We start from the raw sequence: 17,664 nt of genomic DNA, 5'->3' as shown, positions 1-17,664 counted from the left end.
GGAAAATAATGTTTTTACGTTAGGACGCGAGTGGCGTATTCGTTAAAATTTATCGGAGCGCGATTCATGTGCAGTGCTTCCTACCTACATACAGCATACAACACACACGCACATAAAATACCTGCGTAAACAAAATGAACGCAATAATATTCTTCCTTTGACCGTATTTCCTCCGGCGACGACACCCTTCGTCGGCGGTTTGCGTGAACATGTACACGTAAAACGTGCATACAAACATGTGGGTAAAAAATAAACTATAAATTCCGGTCTTCGAGTCACGGCGGCGGTCGTATCCACGCGCGTCTACTCGCCCGACCTTCGCCGCCTCGCAACACCTGCTTCATCCCCCGGCTGGCTCAGCCACCCTTGTGGCATAACGTAATACGCTACACGAGCGTTTGTTATACGTTGCGCCGCCGTCCACCCTTTTGCCCGAGACCGCAACCGCTCATAATTACAATACCATGCATGTGGTGGTGACCTGTGTACGCCTCGGCAACGCGTATTCGTTGGGCACAACTCTAGGGTTGTTACCTGCCGTTGTTACCGTTAACGATTTCCTTATCTTTCTTATAAATTATTTTAATTAACCGCCCAACCGACGTTAATCGATTCCGATCCTACACCACGCGCGCTACTTGCAGCTGCAGGCCCGGATGATACCCGTTGTCCGTGCGTGTCTTGCGCATAAATATAAAAAAAAAATTAAAACCAAATGAAGTAGAGGATTATTTTACTGACGATTTTGTATCAATTTTATATGAAAATGAAAAGTACAGACATTTTCCAATTATATATTAAATTCTTACATAAAGCCTATAATTCGAACTACGAATAGTTGTGAAGCCTTCCAACCCAAGTTTGATAGTATGTTTTACTCAGCACACCTGAATATGTTCCAATTCACAAATATTTTAAAAAAATTAGCAAAAGAAACTTATATTAAATAACGAAGTATTCATATAACTATAAAGACGGAAGATGGTATGTAAAAAAAGAAAATTATGTAAGACAAAATATGGTAAACTACAAAAATGGTCAACTAACCCGTCTTGATTATAATTAAGTTTTTACCAGATTTTTTTATATTAACATAATTTATATTTATATAAACTTCGATCATCGTTTTAAGAATATTCCATGAAAAATATTATACCATCAATGTTTTGATTAGTTTAAGAAAACGTTTTAACAATAACATTGAGTATTCCGTTTTGAAATAATGATAGTGAATATTACGTGGCCAAATAATAACGTCAGAATATTATAGGAACGTTGAATAATTATGTGGAAATTAGTATAAAACTTTTTGACATAGTAATAGTTCTATTAAAAACATTCCTTCAGTGTTTTTTTTTAAATATTATATCGCTATCTGGGACACAATTAATGATATGTATATTTAAATATTGATACATTATCTGATAGAAAATATAATGAGCAAAAGAAAGTATCCTATCAACTGCTTCGTGAGATATTGAACTATACCATTGATTATGTTTATAATTATAAATCGATCACTGTTCTGATCATATTATTTTCGATACAATATTTATTATAAATTAATTGTATCACTTCATTGTTTTTCTCGTTGTGTACTACAATTTATGACAGTAAGAAAAAAATCAAATATGTTATATTCTACTCTTATCACATAATTTCAATGTTGATATTCTCGCGTCATTTTAAAAATATATTCTCTTTGTTCAATTTAATATTTATTATAGCAATATATTTCGGTTGTTCAATAAACATTATATGATCATTTATTAACTAGTGTGGTATATATATATTGTACAGATTTAAGGCTGATACGATAATACAAATGGCCATGCCTACAATATTTCGTACAAAGTTTTTATCTCAATTCATATAGAAGCCATTTTTTATTTTACTTTTGTTCTTTTATTTAAATAAAAGTACAGAAAAAACTGTTTTTCACATAATATGTCGAAAATGATTATTTACCCAAGTAATTTAAAACTATATATTACTATGGGTTATTATACGTAATAAGCGAACCAAGTAAAAAGATACATTTGTTATTCTTGGTACGATAAAAAAAAAAAAAAAAAAACCATGTTGAAATAAGTTTATAACCATCCCTATTCATATATTATAATTTATGAATATGATTAAAAATATAAACTATAATTGAGATTTCAAATAAAAATACACATTTGAAATTAAATTTTAAAAGAAAAATAATAAAAAATGAATTATATCGCGGTAATAAAACTAAAATATTGATTAACAGTTTTAAAAAATGTTTAAAGCCGGAATCGAATAAAAAAGGAAAAAAATAACGTTTATGAGTAAAAATAATATGCTGCACATAAAGGAACTCATAGAGATTTATCGATTATAGATTTTTCGCGTCCACTATAGTAGTTATTCGTCAAACATCGTTTTGACGTGTACGCGCGCAATAAATATACATTAAACAATTAATGTTATGCGTTATGCATGTTCCGTAACGTAATAACAATAATTAGTATACGATTGTGCGTGACACGACAACATAACGAGACCAAAAGGCAAAATACATTAAAGGTTTTTTCGCATCTCGTTGTAAAATCATAGCAATAATAAAAAAATATATAATAATAAAATAATCACGATAGTAATAATACACTACATTTGCACAACACAACAGTAGGTAAGTTATTTTTTAGGATTTTTTTAGGAAATCTGAAGTTATAGTGTTCACAATACGCTTTCCAAAATCCACGGCCTTCTGTGTCGGATTTCCTAGTGGCGAACGTTCTTTACCGAAGGCACTGGAGAACGTGATCCATACGAATACGACATGACGTATCCATTGAGTAGATTTTGTTGATCAAGAATATTGTACGCAAATCCGATAATGGTTAAAACAACCTTGTCTCGTAGATTAAACCCATTACGTAATTGATCTAAGAACATATATTATGCTGTTCTAGTTAGTAAAACACTGCGTAGAAGGGGAGCAGATCTGTTACTCGGAGCCTCACTTCTCACTCGTAACTCGTAAAGACTTAAGTATACGGAGAACTGCAGTGCAAAAACTTTTCTCGTGTAAAAATTATTTAAGTGTTGTATTGAAATGTAAATCGTCGTCGTGTTATTACATTTAATCAATCGAGTTAGCCTACTAGCTCACGAAAAACGACGAACAGCGTTCCAGTGGGTTCGGTTTCCAAGCGACGTGTGTTGGGTCGATGAGACGAGAGTTCCTTTACACCCGATACGTGCGCGCCCGAGTTCTGTCAATGGTTCGACACTGGCGGTGCTCACGAGGACATCGCGGTGGTAAATAGCCCGCGAAATGTCCAACTTATCGCGGCGCAAAGAGGTGAAACGGACCGGCGACAACGGCACCAGTGACAACAATAAAAACGCCAATAAGAACAATAACGGTCATCCGCAGGAGAGGAAGAAGAACAAGAAGGTGGACAAGGTGCAGTGCGACGGCCGGTTGTGAGTAGACAATGTGTCGCCATGGGCGTATTTTAGGGGGGGGACGAAGGGGCAATCGCCCCCCCCCTCTTAATCCGTATTTAAGGAATTGATTATATGTGAGATACACGTTTCAAATTTTTTTAATGTGGATCGTTTTAAAACGAAATCAAACTACGCGTGACTGTGAATACTGAATTGGGCTTTTTGTCAGGTCCATATTCAGTGAAAAATCAAATAAAACACATGCGTAACTTTCAAAATATGGAAAGGTGTTAAAAAAGAACTGCACAAAAGTCGATTCTAAGTGGATTCGGCATTAGATTAAAAAAAAAAAGAAAAACCACAAATATTAAGGATTCACCTGATTTAAATATTACCAAAAACTTTTTTCTTGTAAATTTTAAGCCTAAAAACATCTGAGTCGCTCTCCCCCCCACTCTATAAATAAGTCAAAATACGCCCCCGTGTGTCGCAGACGGAACGCGTGCGGAATAACTTTGTGCCTGAATAACAACACCCATAACGAACGTTCAGCATCCGGGTTGTGCGCACGCGGTCGTTTAGCGTAGAGGTGGAACTAGGAAAAATGTTAAAATGACGCCCTATCATAGACCAATAATCAAATACACTCTCGGGAATTTTTTCCAATAGTTAATATAAAATAATACTTATTGAGTTTTAACCTAATATCAATATTTAATAAAGTTATAAATATCAAATTATTTGTTAATAATAACAAAAATTACACCCTTTAAAATTTTACGCCCGGGGATGGACGCCCGTCTTCCACTCTCTAGTTCCGTCTATGGGCAGAATGAATGAGCGTTTTCGTTTGATCGACTTGTTTACTTATCGTTGTCGTTTTAATTTTTGCTGCAGGAAAACCATAATAAACCGGGAGAACGAATTGCGGGCCAGATGGCCAGAGCGATGGGGATTTTATTCGAAAAACAACGTAGAAACGGTAAGTGCGCAGTACTTTTTATTTTACGGTTACCATTTTTACATACAAATTAATATTGCGCGTGTATGTTCTATGTATTTGTAATGTGTACGCGAAACGAATGTTTAATATTCAAATATGAAACTGTCGGTTCGATTTGATCAAAATCTTAATACGAAGTGTGATATTGTTTTCCCAAACATGCCACACCCGGAAAATTAAAAAATTACTATAAGTCACCCTACATATATTTATATATAAAAAGGGTGAAAGTGTATGCAAAAATTTTAGTGTTATAATATTAGATTATAATGTAAATCTATTTTTTTAGGTAAAAAGCCATGTGTTTGACGTATTCACTCACCGATATTTCCTTATTTTTATATTTTGTAATTGCTGTTTTTAAGATTTCTTTTTTTTTAGTTTTTATATTTTGAAATTGAAATGGTGCATTTAGATTGTTGGTTTTGATGTACGTTTCTGTTTGTACTTTTTTTCATTTCGTAATGACGGAATATATATTGGGACGAGTAGAATTGAAACTTGAATTCAAATTCGCAAGAAATGATCCACATGCATTATTTGTTAAATACATATCAACTATCGCACAGGCTACCTCAGATCAAGCGGAAAAATAACATCTTCTCCTACGTATGTATCAACTAAATAATCTGCGAATTTAGTAACTCGATTGTCATTACATTTCGATTCCATTAGGGTTAATGTAAAAAAAATGCCTGAAACATTCTCCGGCTTTAAGAACACTAATCTATAACAAATAATCAACCATTTGCTTATTTCAGAATTTTGTAAACTATACTTGATCCATTTCCGTGTGCATTCCCATACCAAGCTTATATTATTTGAAATCGGCATCCATATATTTTAATGTTCAGTTTTTTAAAAATCACCGATAATGGCTGTCACAGTAACACACCACATACATAAATTAAATTAAAATTAACAAGATTGAAATCAAATCTTAAAAAAGAAATGATAAAATCCAATCAATTTCAATTTAAAATAATAAATACATATATAAAGATACAACAAAAAAAAGTAGAATGTATATTAAATAGATGTAGTACTTATGATATTTTCACCTTTTTGAAATTTATAACTTATAATTTTAATCCACAAGTATAATTATTTTAAAATACCTAGGCACCTATATTATTAACTATATTTATTATTTTACTATTAAAACTATAAATTGTTTAAATAAATATTAAATAACCTAACTCTGTAATAATTTTTCCAATAACCTGCTAGACCGTTTTTAAAACTAAAATAAAAATCTATCTGACAATACATTCGTGGGTCATAAATCCATGTACTTCTTAAAAATATCATAGAACTCCCCTTTAATAGTAAATGATCGTGAACAATTTGTTTTTGAATAGAGAAATTTAATGTGTAATATATATATTTCACTAATGAATATTACATATATTGTAATAAATGAACGGAGAATGAATAACCAATATATACAAAACAATTTATCTCACTTACCTTTTCACTAAATATTGAATAACAGGAGCTTCGTCAATGAATTTTTTAAATCGGTTGAAGTCAAAAACTTTTGAATTTTTACTTTTAATCCACTCGATTTTCTCTATAAAAAAGCTTGTAATTTTAAATAAGTACCAACGTTAATATTATGTTTCATATTTTTCATGCTTTTAGCATTGAATAAATAGATCATAGAGTTGACGGTTTAATTTCAGTAGATAATTTGTTAAAATTTGTAAGAAACACATTTTCCGACAACGATTTGGTCTTATTTATTTTTCTCAATTTTTATAGTTTTTCATAAGCCATTATATATATTTCTTTTGATTTTTCAGGCAATAGATTTAGTGAAACAGCATTTGCTGTTTTAACCGTGTATGGTGAAGTTAATGGTTCACTACAATTATTGTACTGATTGTCATCTTTCGTATTTATGCTTCTTTGCGCGCTTCGCAGTCAAACCATCATTAGTTCAATTGTGTGGCGTACTCACGTCGTTTGCAATAAAAAAGAACACTTAACAAGGATAATCAATGAAATTATAATAAATGCCGGAATAAACGGGCCAAAGGCGCCACAGTTATATTACCAAAAAAATTAATAATAAATATGATAAATATAATTTGTTGTAATAATATAGCAAGACAAATCGTATACTAATAAGTATAATATTTTTAACAAATATAACGGAACATACCTTGGACGGTCTTGCGTTCGAGTGGTTATGCCCACGCGACCGTGTTCACACGTGCGACAAACGCCACAACCGGCAGAAGAATCGGTTAATCAGCAGTGTTGGTCTCCATTTACATTAACTGGCTTCTCCGCGTACGACGATAACCGAAAGAAAATTTTGCGGACAGTTGTCAGCTACGGTTCGAACAGTCATTATACACACGAAGTGGTCCCCGGAGATGGCGACTCTACCGTGCTATGCGGCAATAACAAAAACACACGGCCGGTAGCACGGGAAAAATTACGAGTCGGACGTTCGCAGAAGAGTGTCCACGGAAAAAAAAAATTAAAAAGTCACAAAAAAAAAGTCCCGGCAGTAATGGCGTCCACGGACCAGTGATAATCGTACCACGATAACGCACAAATCGAAAATTCTCGAACATCACACGCTGTCACCGTTATCGGGTGCTCGTGTTAACACGAAATGAGATAATTTGAACGGCGACGTTACACTTGCGCGAACGATCTCATTTTTTAATACGAATTATTATATAAATCACGCAAAACAAATGTATCCGTAACGTCCAACGCACCTGTGTGGGAACAATGAAAACGAAATATGTTTAAACGTATATGCGACGTGCAAGGAGGTTGTGTTATGTGTATAAGATTTAACCGAAAGTTTATGTTTTGTACGGACCATGGTATACATTTAAGTTTCTGGTTGTGCTGGGAGCGCTCTTGGAAATTTCCACTTTACTACACCGTGTTATAGGGATTTCCACTTTACCTCCCCCCCTGGCACTTTTTGGGATTTCCACTTTACTGCTCGCCACTATGGGATTCCCATCTTATTGGCCGAATAAATGTGACATCCAATGCTTCGATCATAGTCGAAAATCAAACTTTCGGTACAGTTGAGACAAAAATGTTATACCTAGAGAGTAATTTTTTAATTTCAATTACCGTTTACCTTTGTGTTTATCATTTCGATTTCTTTATTGTATAGCACTTATGAGTGAAAGAGAAATTATCTTTTGGAATGAAAGTAATTCAACAGTGGACGATCCTATAAGTAAGGGAGCAGGTTTTGGATTTTTTTTAAGAATTTCATGGATGATTGAATGCCTTGCAAATATTTTCAACGCCTATAATAATACACAAAAACAGTAAGAGAGTTGTTTATATTGAAATAATAGTCTTAAAAGATTCTTCCGATCTCGACAAATATTTCCGTTATCTCTTAAAATAACAATTATTTCCCGTCACCACAACAACCAGTGGTGGTCAAACGGGGGGGATGTATCCCCCCATGACCTTTTTTTAAATATTTATAATTAATCCATATTATACATAATATAATATAGGTATTCATCTATTTTCTATTTAAAAAAATAAATATATTGTACTTATTAGTTATTATACAGTCTCTAGGCTCGAATAAAATTAACAGTTCAAATATAAAACACTAAAATATTAATTGAAACAAACTTTTTAGATTTTTTTAATTTCCTTATAGTTAAATTATAAGAATGTATGAAATTTAAATTTAGTACTTAATGCTTAACATAATATATTATATTATTATTTGAATTGTGTAATTATATTATTTTAGAGTCGTCTCAATGGTTTAACCACAATGGTTGTTCATCGTGAGGTTGTCAATATAACTGTAGACGAAGTACTGGATGAATTGGCAAAAAAAACCAGAAAAATAGATTTAATAATATAAATATCATTAATATAATTTCCATGTTTAAAAATAAAGATTTTTATATATAGTGTTTGTTAAAAAATCAGCTACATCCCCCCATGACAAAATTATTTGACCGCCACTGATAACAACACACCTTCACGAAAACAAATAAATTGATCTTGAATCATCGTTATTTATTTTATTATATATCTAAGTTATTTTGAGTATTTTAATTTTTATTAAAAGTAAGACTTTTAAGTTTATTATTAGTGCTTTTTCATATGCAAAAGTTTACATTCAAATGGTCGTCAACTTTTAACACAAAGGATTTTAATTATTTGAATTAAATTTTGTTTGTCAAGAAAGTTACATGATAAGATTTAAATACAATAAGATTGAACACTATGAAATTTCAGTGTGTTAAGTTTCAAAAACAATAAGGGTATACATTTAAGTTTCTGGTTGTGCCGGGAATACGCGGCCTGCGCTCTTGGAAATTTCCACTTTACTACACTGTGTTACAGGGATTTCCACTTTACCGCCCGCCAATATTGGATTCCCATCTTACTGGACGGATAACGCTGTGTCCAATGTGAACGCGGCGAACGGTGGCAAAAGCGTTGCGATGCGGGCGACGCGGCGAATAAAATTATAAAACATATAAATATAGATTAGATTGTTCAACGTACGCGATAAACGTGGGCGACGTGAACGAATTAATTCGTTCGCCGCACGGTTTGAAAATCAAATTGTTTTGTTTTTGGTCGCGCGTTTGAGTGAACAGACGTCAAAATATTTCTATTACAATTTACGATTTATTATTATAAATGATTTTTTAATAATTTTCATACGACTATTTTATGATACGAATAGGTAAACGGGTAATATATATTATTAAATTATAATATATAGTGTTTTAACTATAATAGTATTATATATTTTTAAGATATTGTTGTATGATCAATATGGAGCTCATTATATCTGAGGTACAAAAAATGAATGTGTTCTTTGGAATAAATGTAATACAAAGTATATTAAATATTTCACTTCAGCACTTTTCAATATTAACAATTGTTTTTGAAGACTAAAAGACATTTTTAGTTGTTTTTGTTTTTAAAAGAGTGGAACATAAACGTGTAAAATATACCGCACAACTCACTTCAAAATACACTGCGTGTAAAAAAAAGTAAAAAATATCTGAATATGGTTTAGCCACAAATTCGCGTTCACCGCGACACGTAGGACACGATTACGAGCGGTGAATGCGGTTAACGCGAATTCGTTCGCAACTGCCGCAAATTTGCGTTCGCCGCGTTCACGTTGGACACAGCATAAATGTGAAATTCTAACGCTTCGACCGCGGTCAAAAACCAAATTTTCGGTACCTACAGGTATGACAAAAATGTTTTACCATGTTTTATGGTGTCATGTTTTAATTTCGATTACCGTTTACCTTTGTGTTTATCATTTCAATTTCTACGTTTGTATTAGTGTTGCTGATAATGTGGAAATTACGTACTGGAACCATACGGTGGTCATTTAATCCACTTGTGGTACACGGTGTGGTATAGTATAAAATGTGCTATTTTAGTGGTATTTCTTAGCACATGTCGATTTGTATGAAGTCTTTCTTACGTCTAATTTTTTTAAACATTTTAAGTACCTACGTCCGATATGATTCTACCTAAAGTCTAAGGGGGGGGTTCAACCCTCATAGCTACCCCTACCTTGTATCCGCGCCTGATAAATACAATATGGTGTGTACCTGGAGTATTTTTACCGTACTAGTGATGGGGAGGGGGGAAATACCTTTTTAAATATGTATGAAACATAAAAATATTATCTACCAAACGTATGCGATGAGGACTACACCCCGGTGGCGTTCACAGAAATCGTATATTAATATCATCACGATGTACGTTTTTCATTTTGAGATGCAGTTAAGTCGCTGCCGTTGTAATATTACGATATGATAATGTACGTTAGAAATTTGATAGGTCACGTACACGGGTACGGTCAGACACGTGCCGACAATTTTATTCATTTTTTACACTTTACACTCGTGGTCGGTACTGATGCAATCATTCTATTAAAATATCGTAAAAGAAGTCTCATTCAAAATCCGCGACACGAGAAACTGGTTTGAGGAGTTAAAAAAATATTTCGCTCTACCCGTTAAAATGAAAAAACCGGTTGGTTTAAAAAAATATTGATGATGATGTATATTGTATGTGTATGATAAACCAAGTCTTAATCCTTTTTTCCTTCTTCTCCGGTTTGATTATAAATTATTTTTCTATACAAAAATTATTCGTGAAGCTCTAATAAAATCTTCTTCGCCCATTCCTCATATAATATTGGCCATAAGAATATCAGTTTATTACTTGTAATAACTTTGTATTATGTATAGTACATCGTAAAAAAATCTTTCAAAAATTTAAATACTTAGTTCTGTGCTAAATACTCGTATATGGGATAAAGGTGTTGAAAATTAAACAATTGAAATCAATCCCAAATTCTATACGTAAAAGGCTAAATGAAAAAATATAAAAAAGTTAAAGTACTAATTTCGAGGTAAATAAATTGATTTAATCAAATTTCAAAATGTTGTACCAAAACTTTTGAAATTCAATTTTCTTGAATAATGCAGATAGAAAGATAATTGATTTTTCGGCATGAGAAAAAATGTACTGAAAATGAAGTGCTTTCTTAAAAATATTTTTTTTTTATTCAATACTTTACTGATTTTCAATCAAATGGATTTGCAAAGAGAAAATTATATCATGCATTTTTCGATCAAAAATTGTTCGGACAGCAAAAATAAAATAGCATCAGGAAAATTAATTTTCTCTCTTTTTTTTCAACAAAATTCAGATCGCTATAATTATTATACATTTTAAACTATATTATATACACTGTATGTATTTAATTTTATTATTTATTATTCGTATTGCATTTGGCTCATCCCTCAGTAACGTGTATTACACATGCGCAAAGCCAAATGCAATACATACTAGTAATCAGTGGCGCAACTAAGGGGGGGGGGGTTTGGTGGTTGTGACCCCCCCCAAAATTTTTTTGATGTTTTTTTCAATCGTAGAAAAAAAAATTGTTGATCTTAGACGCCGTTTGTCGGGTGGCTTTGTTAGGTGTAACCTCCAGTATTATACAATCGAATCGACTATCGAGAATCGTAGTTGCAAGGAAATGAATGCAACATGAGTCTTGGAGAATTAGATTTATGGTACCAAAGCTGTGATTACCAGGGATTAGTCAGACATTACACAAGATCTGTGTTGGATAAATATTTCCAATGTGATTCTCAAGTGTACCCAGTAATATCAAAACTATTACAAATTTTAATTACATTGCCAGTAACAACTGCTACAGGAGAAAGGTCGTTTTCTACACTTAGAAGGCTGAAAAATTATTTACGTAACACTACAGGACAGCAGAGACTTAATGGAATGGCTGCTTTAAACATACATAATGATATTGAAGTTAAACCAGATTTGGTACTAGATGAAATGGCAAAGCACTCTACACGACGAATTAATCTTAAACTGTAAACTATTATATTATTAGACTCTAATTTATGAATTATGAATAAAGTATATTATTTAAATATTCAATGAGCCTAAATTATTTCCCAACGTGCATTATCTATAAATATAAGTTAAACCGTCTAATTTGTAGTTTAAATATTTTACTCATAAACCTAACTTAATCTTACCCCCTTTCCCCACCAAACATCTGTAAAAATAATTTCTTTTTTCCAAATCTACTATCTACAAACCCCCCCCCCCCCATCGAAAACGAATCCTGGTTGCGCCACTGCTAGTAATAAGTAATAAAATCGACGCGATAACGTAACAGCACTGTAATTGTACTTAATAATGGACAAATAATCATTCGCAGTCGAATGCAATAGTAATCGCAATTGCGCACGCGATAAGGTATGCACTACAATTGGTAAGGCAATACGTTTTCGATAAAACTGTGACTCTTGACTCGTGTCCATATTATAAGCCCCAAAATCGCTGTACAGTTATCTTATTAGACTTTTGCAATGCACTCGTGACAGCCGTTCGTTATTTAGCACAGAACAAGGACCTCAAGCGAAATCCTTTGATACTCAGTGCTCCACCACTGGTAAGTCGTTCTCGGAGTGCACATGACAAAACCAATAACAAGTCTAACTAGCTATCTTGCACAGTAGTTATAATAAGAAAATAGGGATTTTACGCGTTAAATGTAACGTCTACTGGACTGATGTACAAATGTATACTACGATAGGATATGACATGCGTATAATTATTTACCATTAGTATTTTGATAAAAATTAAAAAGCACGGTTTCTACATTTTACCGGAGAACAAACACAAAGTTTACTAATGTTATTATCTGTAATGTATCACTTAAATGTAAAGTAATTTTTAGTATAATTATAATTAAGATATTTTATAGTTAAAACTTTTTTCAAAAAATAAAAATTAATTTAAGCATGTAATTTTAGCTAAGCACCCATAACATGAAAATTTATATGATTTGAGTAACAAGTAACTGGTATGAACAATAATTTAAAAGAATTGTCTCATTAAAAGAGCATGGTGGTTGACTGTTGTCCGATGAAATTTCAATTAATACTATTAATAATATTACAATGCTATTAAGCTTAGAGTTCTCTAAATAATTTTTATTTTAGGCATCAGAGAGGATTGACAAAATTTAATGTTTTTATTGATTAAAAATGAGTTCAAACATTTTTCTGATAATCTGATATGTCCACAGCTTTGGAGTGAAGAAGCAGTAAAGTTGGGATTACCAGATAATTTTATCGAACTTAGAAGACAAAAATTACGTAAACAAGACAGAATTCAACCATTGATTGATGCAGTACCTTCACCAGACAGTATCCCTATAACATCATCAGGTACAATTTTTATTATCAGTCAGAATAATTTTTAACAGCTATTGAAATTTTCAGGATTTGTAGGATGGCGTTCATCACATAAAGTTTGTGATTTAGAATTGTTTGGAAAATCTTTTCTCAATAACAAATTAGACACTCGAATGTTGAAACCAGACAATGAACCAGATCAAAAACATCAAAGATTCATAATTCTAGGTTAAATAACTTACATCTTTGTAAAAAATAAAAGTTATAATAATATGAGTATATTACACATTAAAAAAATTAATTATTTAGAAATGTGTCATGTATATTCATGTCATGCCAAACAATTTTCTTTTGTAAACAGCTGGTAATTTTTCTACAAATGAACTTGGGTTAACTTCAACAGCAACTAATTCTTCTCGATTTAAAAAGTCAAAAAACACCAAATGCTGTAAAAATAAACAAAAATATTATAATTATGTATTGCATGAAAAGAAAATCAATAATAAAGGTCACATAACATGTAACTATTAACTGCTAGAAACAATAATAATTTATATTGTTAGTTTTGAAGAATATTAATAAAGTAAATTTTGAATTTTGTATTAGTACAATTCATATTTGTTCAACTAATATTATTGTAATTCATTATTTGTCTATATTTATTATAAATATAATTTAATTTATGTATTTAAATATAAAATAAAATAGTTTTTCTGTGTTTAATATTCTTATAATACAAATAAAATTTTATTAAAAATGGTTATAAATAATAATAAACAAAATTAAATAGGTATACTTACTTCATAATTTTGGATAGTTTTAATAGAATATGTTAATGTTTTAGATGTAAGCTTTTTAATTTTTTTTTCTGGATTACTAGAATTATCCTATAAGATCAAAAATAGTTAATAAAAATTACAGCTGTAAAACTTGTAAAACTATTGTAAATAATTACTTCGCTTTTTGTTAAAACACAAATTGTATTGTCATCAGAAAAAATCATAGAATCATTTCTTGAAGCATCAAACGTAATACAGTTAATTGGAAATGATCTATTAATTAATTCTTGAGGTGGGTTTGAAAACAATTTTTCAGAAAAGTCTGTGTATTCTTTTTTATTTAAATTGAACTCAACAACCTGAAAAATAAATATAAATATTGCATTTTGATAATTCATATTACTTAGAACCATGGGTGTTCTCACGGAGAAGGATATGGAGGATGAATTCATCCCCATGGCCTAATTTTTTTTAGGTAAGATGAATTTTTATGATTAACTGATAAGTGATATTTAATATTTTAATAAAAATTAAATAAATAAATATTTTTTTGACTAGATATCATTTTCCATGCGAATATGCAATTGATGAACAAATAAAAAAATTACAGACCACGGTTACAGATTAATATCTGTAATCTAATATTATATTGATGTAAAATGCAAACAATAAATTAGTCTCACAAAACCATAGATTATACAAGTGATAACATATTTGAGTTTATCAATTGTTTTTAGCAATTTGTATAATGTATTGACGAGTTACGACTGACTTGTATTTTTATTTTTGATCAAAATGAAACAAAGTAATTCAAGTATACTAGTTTTTTTTTTCAAAAATTTAAAAATTAATATAATTTTATATTTTTCATAATTTAATGTCATTCATAGAATCGTCTTGGCCGTCCATAGAGAAATCCCAACTAATGCCAAAGAATTCTTGATATGATGACTCAACAATCAAGAAAACTAATTTCTTATTGTTTTGTAAATTTAATGTTTTACTTAACAACAAAATATTTTTCAACTTCTATTTAATGAATGTTGTTTTTTTATATAAAAAAAAGGGGTGTAAGGGTTCGGCCCCTACAGCTCACCTTTAATAAATTTTCATATTCCCCCCCTCCCAAATAAAAAACTCTAAGAATGCCTCTGCTTAGAACTTTAGACTTACAGATCGATCCGCATATGCTATCACAAGATTTTCTGTAATAGGATGAATTTTCATACTTGTGGGTGAACAATGATATTTTGGTAATAAACAATAGAACTAGAAAAAACATTCTTGATTAATAACATCACTAGTTAAAAAACTAAACTTTACTCTTACTTTTCCTTCATTAAACACAGCAATATTGCTTTGTCTATCTGCTGCAACAACATATTTGTTCCAATTAGACACTTCTAGTAAGTGAATAAGATCTTTGAAATCTATAAAAATTATGTAATATGTTATTCTAGTTTTAAATGAAAGTATTAATGACTTACATGAACTAGTATCAATGCAATATTTAGTCAATAAATCAAATTTGTGAGACATTTCCAAGCATACTAAAGTATTTTCATGTTTTGTAGAAAACCATAAGTATTTACTATCTGATGAAAAAGCCAACTGAGTAGAAACATCACACTCAACTGGTTGAATATCAGTTTTTTTAATCATTGGTTCACCAGTGACAGAATCCTATGTATAAATAAGTAAGAATGTAGTTTTACAGAATCATGATAAAAGTATGACTACATACCATAATTAAACTAAATATTTTAAGTTTTTCTTCAGTTGAATATACGATCCATGTGCCATCAGGTGAGATAGCTGAACACCGTACATAATCATTTTTAGAGTATTTAATAGTTACTAATTTAGACAGTTTATTTTCATATTTATGTTTATCACCCAAATACCAAACATCTAAATGACCTATATGTAACATCAATACATAACGGGCATCTGATGCTAAGGAAATAGCAGACTGCAATGAAGATAAATTAAATAATATAAATAAAAAATAAAAATAAAATAACATACAGTCATTAATGGAGGGTATTTGACCAATTGCTTTGGAGGATAGCTGCTCACTGACAAGTAACCATCAACACCTATGAAATAATTTATCAAATTTAGTATTCATGACTGTTGCTAAAAAAAAAAAAATTAATTACCTCCAGAAAAAAGTTTGCCTTTAAAATGAACTAATGACCGTACTTCTACTCTATGAGCTACTAGTTGAACACTTCTTACCCATTTGCTGCTTTCAGCACTAGTATCTGATTTCATATGTACTAATTCTGAACATACTATAACTGGATCAACACCTAAAAATGGATAAACATCATTTAAAAAGTTATATTTTATTTATAGATAGTTTTAAATAGTTAATTAATGTATATACTAACCACTGCAATAAACTTTTGTTTGTGATTCATCTAAGCAAACTACAAGAGCATTTGATTTAAGTGCTTGGTGATTTGATATATTAGTACCTTTATTTCCATCCCAAAAACATAATTTACCACTAAAATAATACCATAGAATATTAATAAATTAATGTCAAAATCATAATGTAATATTCATACCGTGAATCGGCACTAATTATTGTAAAATCAGAGGTGACTGCTATCGATGAAACAATAGTCTCCGATTGACCAGTTGGAAGTTTATGTACAGCATGACCAGTTCTACGGCTATATATTCTCAAAGCATTTATAGAGCCTGTGACTAACCATTCGCCAGTCAAATCCCATGAAATACAAACTATTTTACCTAAAACATTTTTTTAAACTTTAAGAAAAGTTGAAAATGTTAAACTTGTGTATATTAATACCTTCTTGTTTGTCCATTAATCTGTCATACGTTAAACTGTCATATGTTATTTCGAATATGTTGATATAACCATCTTGAGTTCCTGCCTACAACCATATGACAAACCAAGTAATTTTATTTATATTTAAATACTAAGTCTCAACGAGTTTTTCGAGTAGAGACTCAGGAATGTCATGTTTAAATATATATTTCTAATCTATAATCTTACAGCTAAACGTCCATTTTCTTTGTGGATTGCAATGCACCAACACGATCCGGATGTCACGGTTTTATTATACTGGAATGTAAATACAATAATTAAAGTAAAGCTGCAAGGGAGTTTGCTCCTTAAATTACCAACCAGAGGGGAAAGACTGTGAAGATCGTGTTCAGTGATGGTACCATTTGCGCTACAGCTGAACAACCTTCCGTTGTACCATGCGAGTCCCTCAACACTACTGTCACATATCAGTGTCCTATCTACGTGCGGCTTGTGCGAGACGTCCCATATTTCAATTGACGCGTTCGACCTGTAGGCGAGAACTCGAATTGAAGACGGTTTGTTGGCGAATAATGAACCATAAAAAAAAAAGTATACGACAAACAGATAGGCACCTTCCGACGGCCAACTTCTGCGCGTCGCTATCGACGACCATGCACTGGATGGAGAGGAGTTCGGGCGTGTAGAAATTCACTTTGTGCACGTCGAAGGAACCCATGGCCACGTCCACTAAGCCGAGATGACGGTATACGGCTTTGCAAACGAGCCGTTTCGAATCGAAAAACCGATAAACGTTTTAAATCCTGCTCGCGTTTTGTTTACATGTCGTAGAAAACATCATCAATCGCCGAGCGTGTATTAATGACGGGAAATACATAACCTCAAAAGCCAAGATCCTGTTAATCGCCAACTGCG

The 17,664-nt window shown here is 31.6% G+C and overlaps 2 protein-coding genes across 2 annotated transcripts; one reads left to right on the top strand and one right to left on the bottom strand.

Annotated features, from left to right (window-relative positions):
* The first annotated feature begins 3,028 nt into the window (after window positions 1-3,028).
* On the top strand, window positions 3,029-13,483 carry LOC112687555 (uncharacterized protein C20orf85-like). The gene is made up of 4 exons (XM_025560298.1): window positions 3,029-3,459; window positions 4,321-4,405; window positions 13,059-13,200; window positions 13,255-13,483. The coding sequence occupies exons 1-4, from the start codon at window positions 3,308-3,310 to the stop codon at window positions 13,398-13,400; spliced, it is 525 nt and encodes a 174-aa protein (XP_025416083.1). The 5' UTR covers window positions 3,029-3,307; the 3' UTR covers window positions 13,401-13,483.
* On the bottom strand, window positions 13,424-17,603 carry LOC112687553 (U3 small nucleolar RNA-associated protein 4 homolog). The gene is made up of 15 exons (XM_025560295.1): window positions 17,364-17,603; window positions 17,110-17,278; window positions 16,978-17,046; window positions 16,771-16,855; window positions 16,523-16,709; window positions 16,343-16,461; window positions 16,109-16,261; window positions 15,975-16,045; window positions 15,691-15,918; window positions 15,434-15,629; window positions 15,276-15,376; window positions 15,120-15,215; window positions 14,123-14,305; window positions 13,968-14,054; window positions 13,424-13,613 (listed from the first exon to the last, which is right to left on the bottom strand). The coding sequence occupies exons 1-15, from the start codon at window positions 17,465-17,467 to the stop codon at window positions 13,494-13,496; spliced, it is 1,968 nt and encodes a 655-aa protein (XP_025416080.1). The 5' UTR covers window positions 17,468-17,603; the 3' UTR covers window positions 13,424-13,493.
* Window positions 17,604-17,664: the final 61 nt, after the last annotated feature.

The sequence above is a fragment of the Sipha flava genome, unplaced genomic scaffold (assembly GCF_003268045.1).
Source record: "Sipha flava isolate LNK unplaced genomic scaffold, YSA_version1 35_pilon_pilon, whole genome shotgun sequence".
Lineage (NCBI taxonomy): Eukaryota > Metazoa > Arthropoda > Insecta > Hemiptera > Aphididae > Sipha > Sipha flava.
The sequence above is the reverse complement of the archived record's forward strand: the minus strand, read 5'-3'. Positions and strand labels throughout refer to the sequence as shown.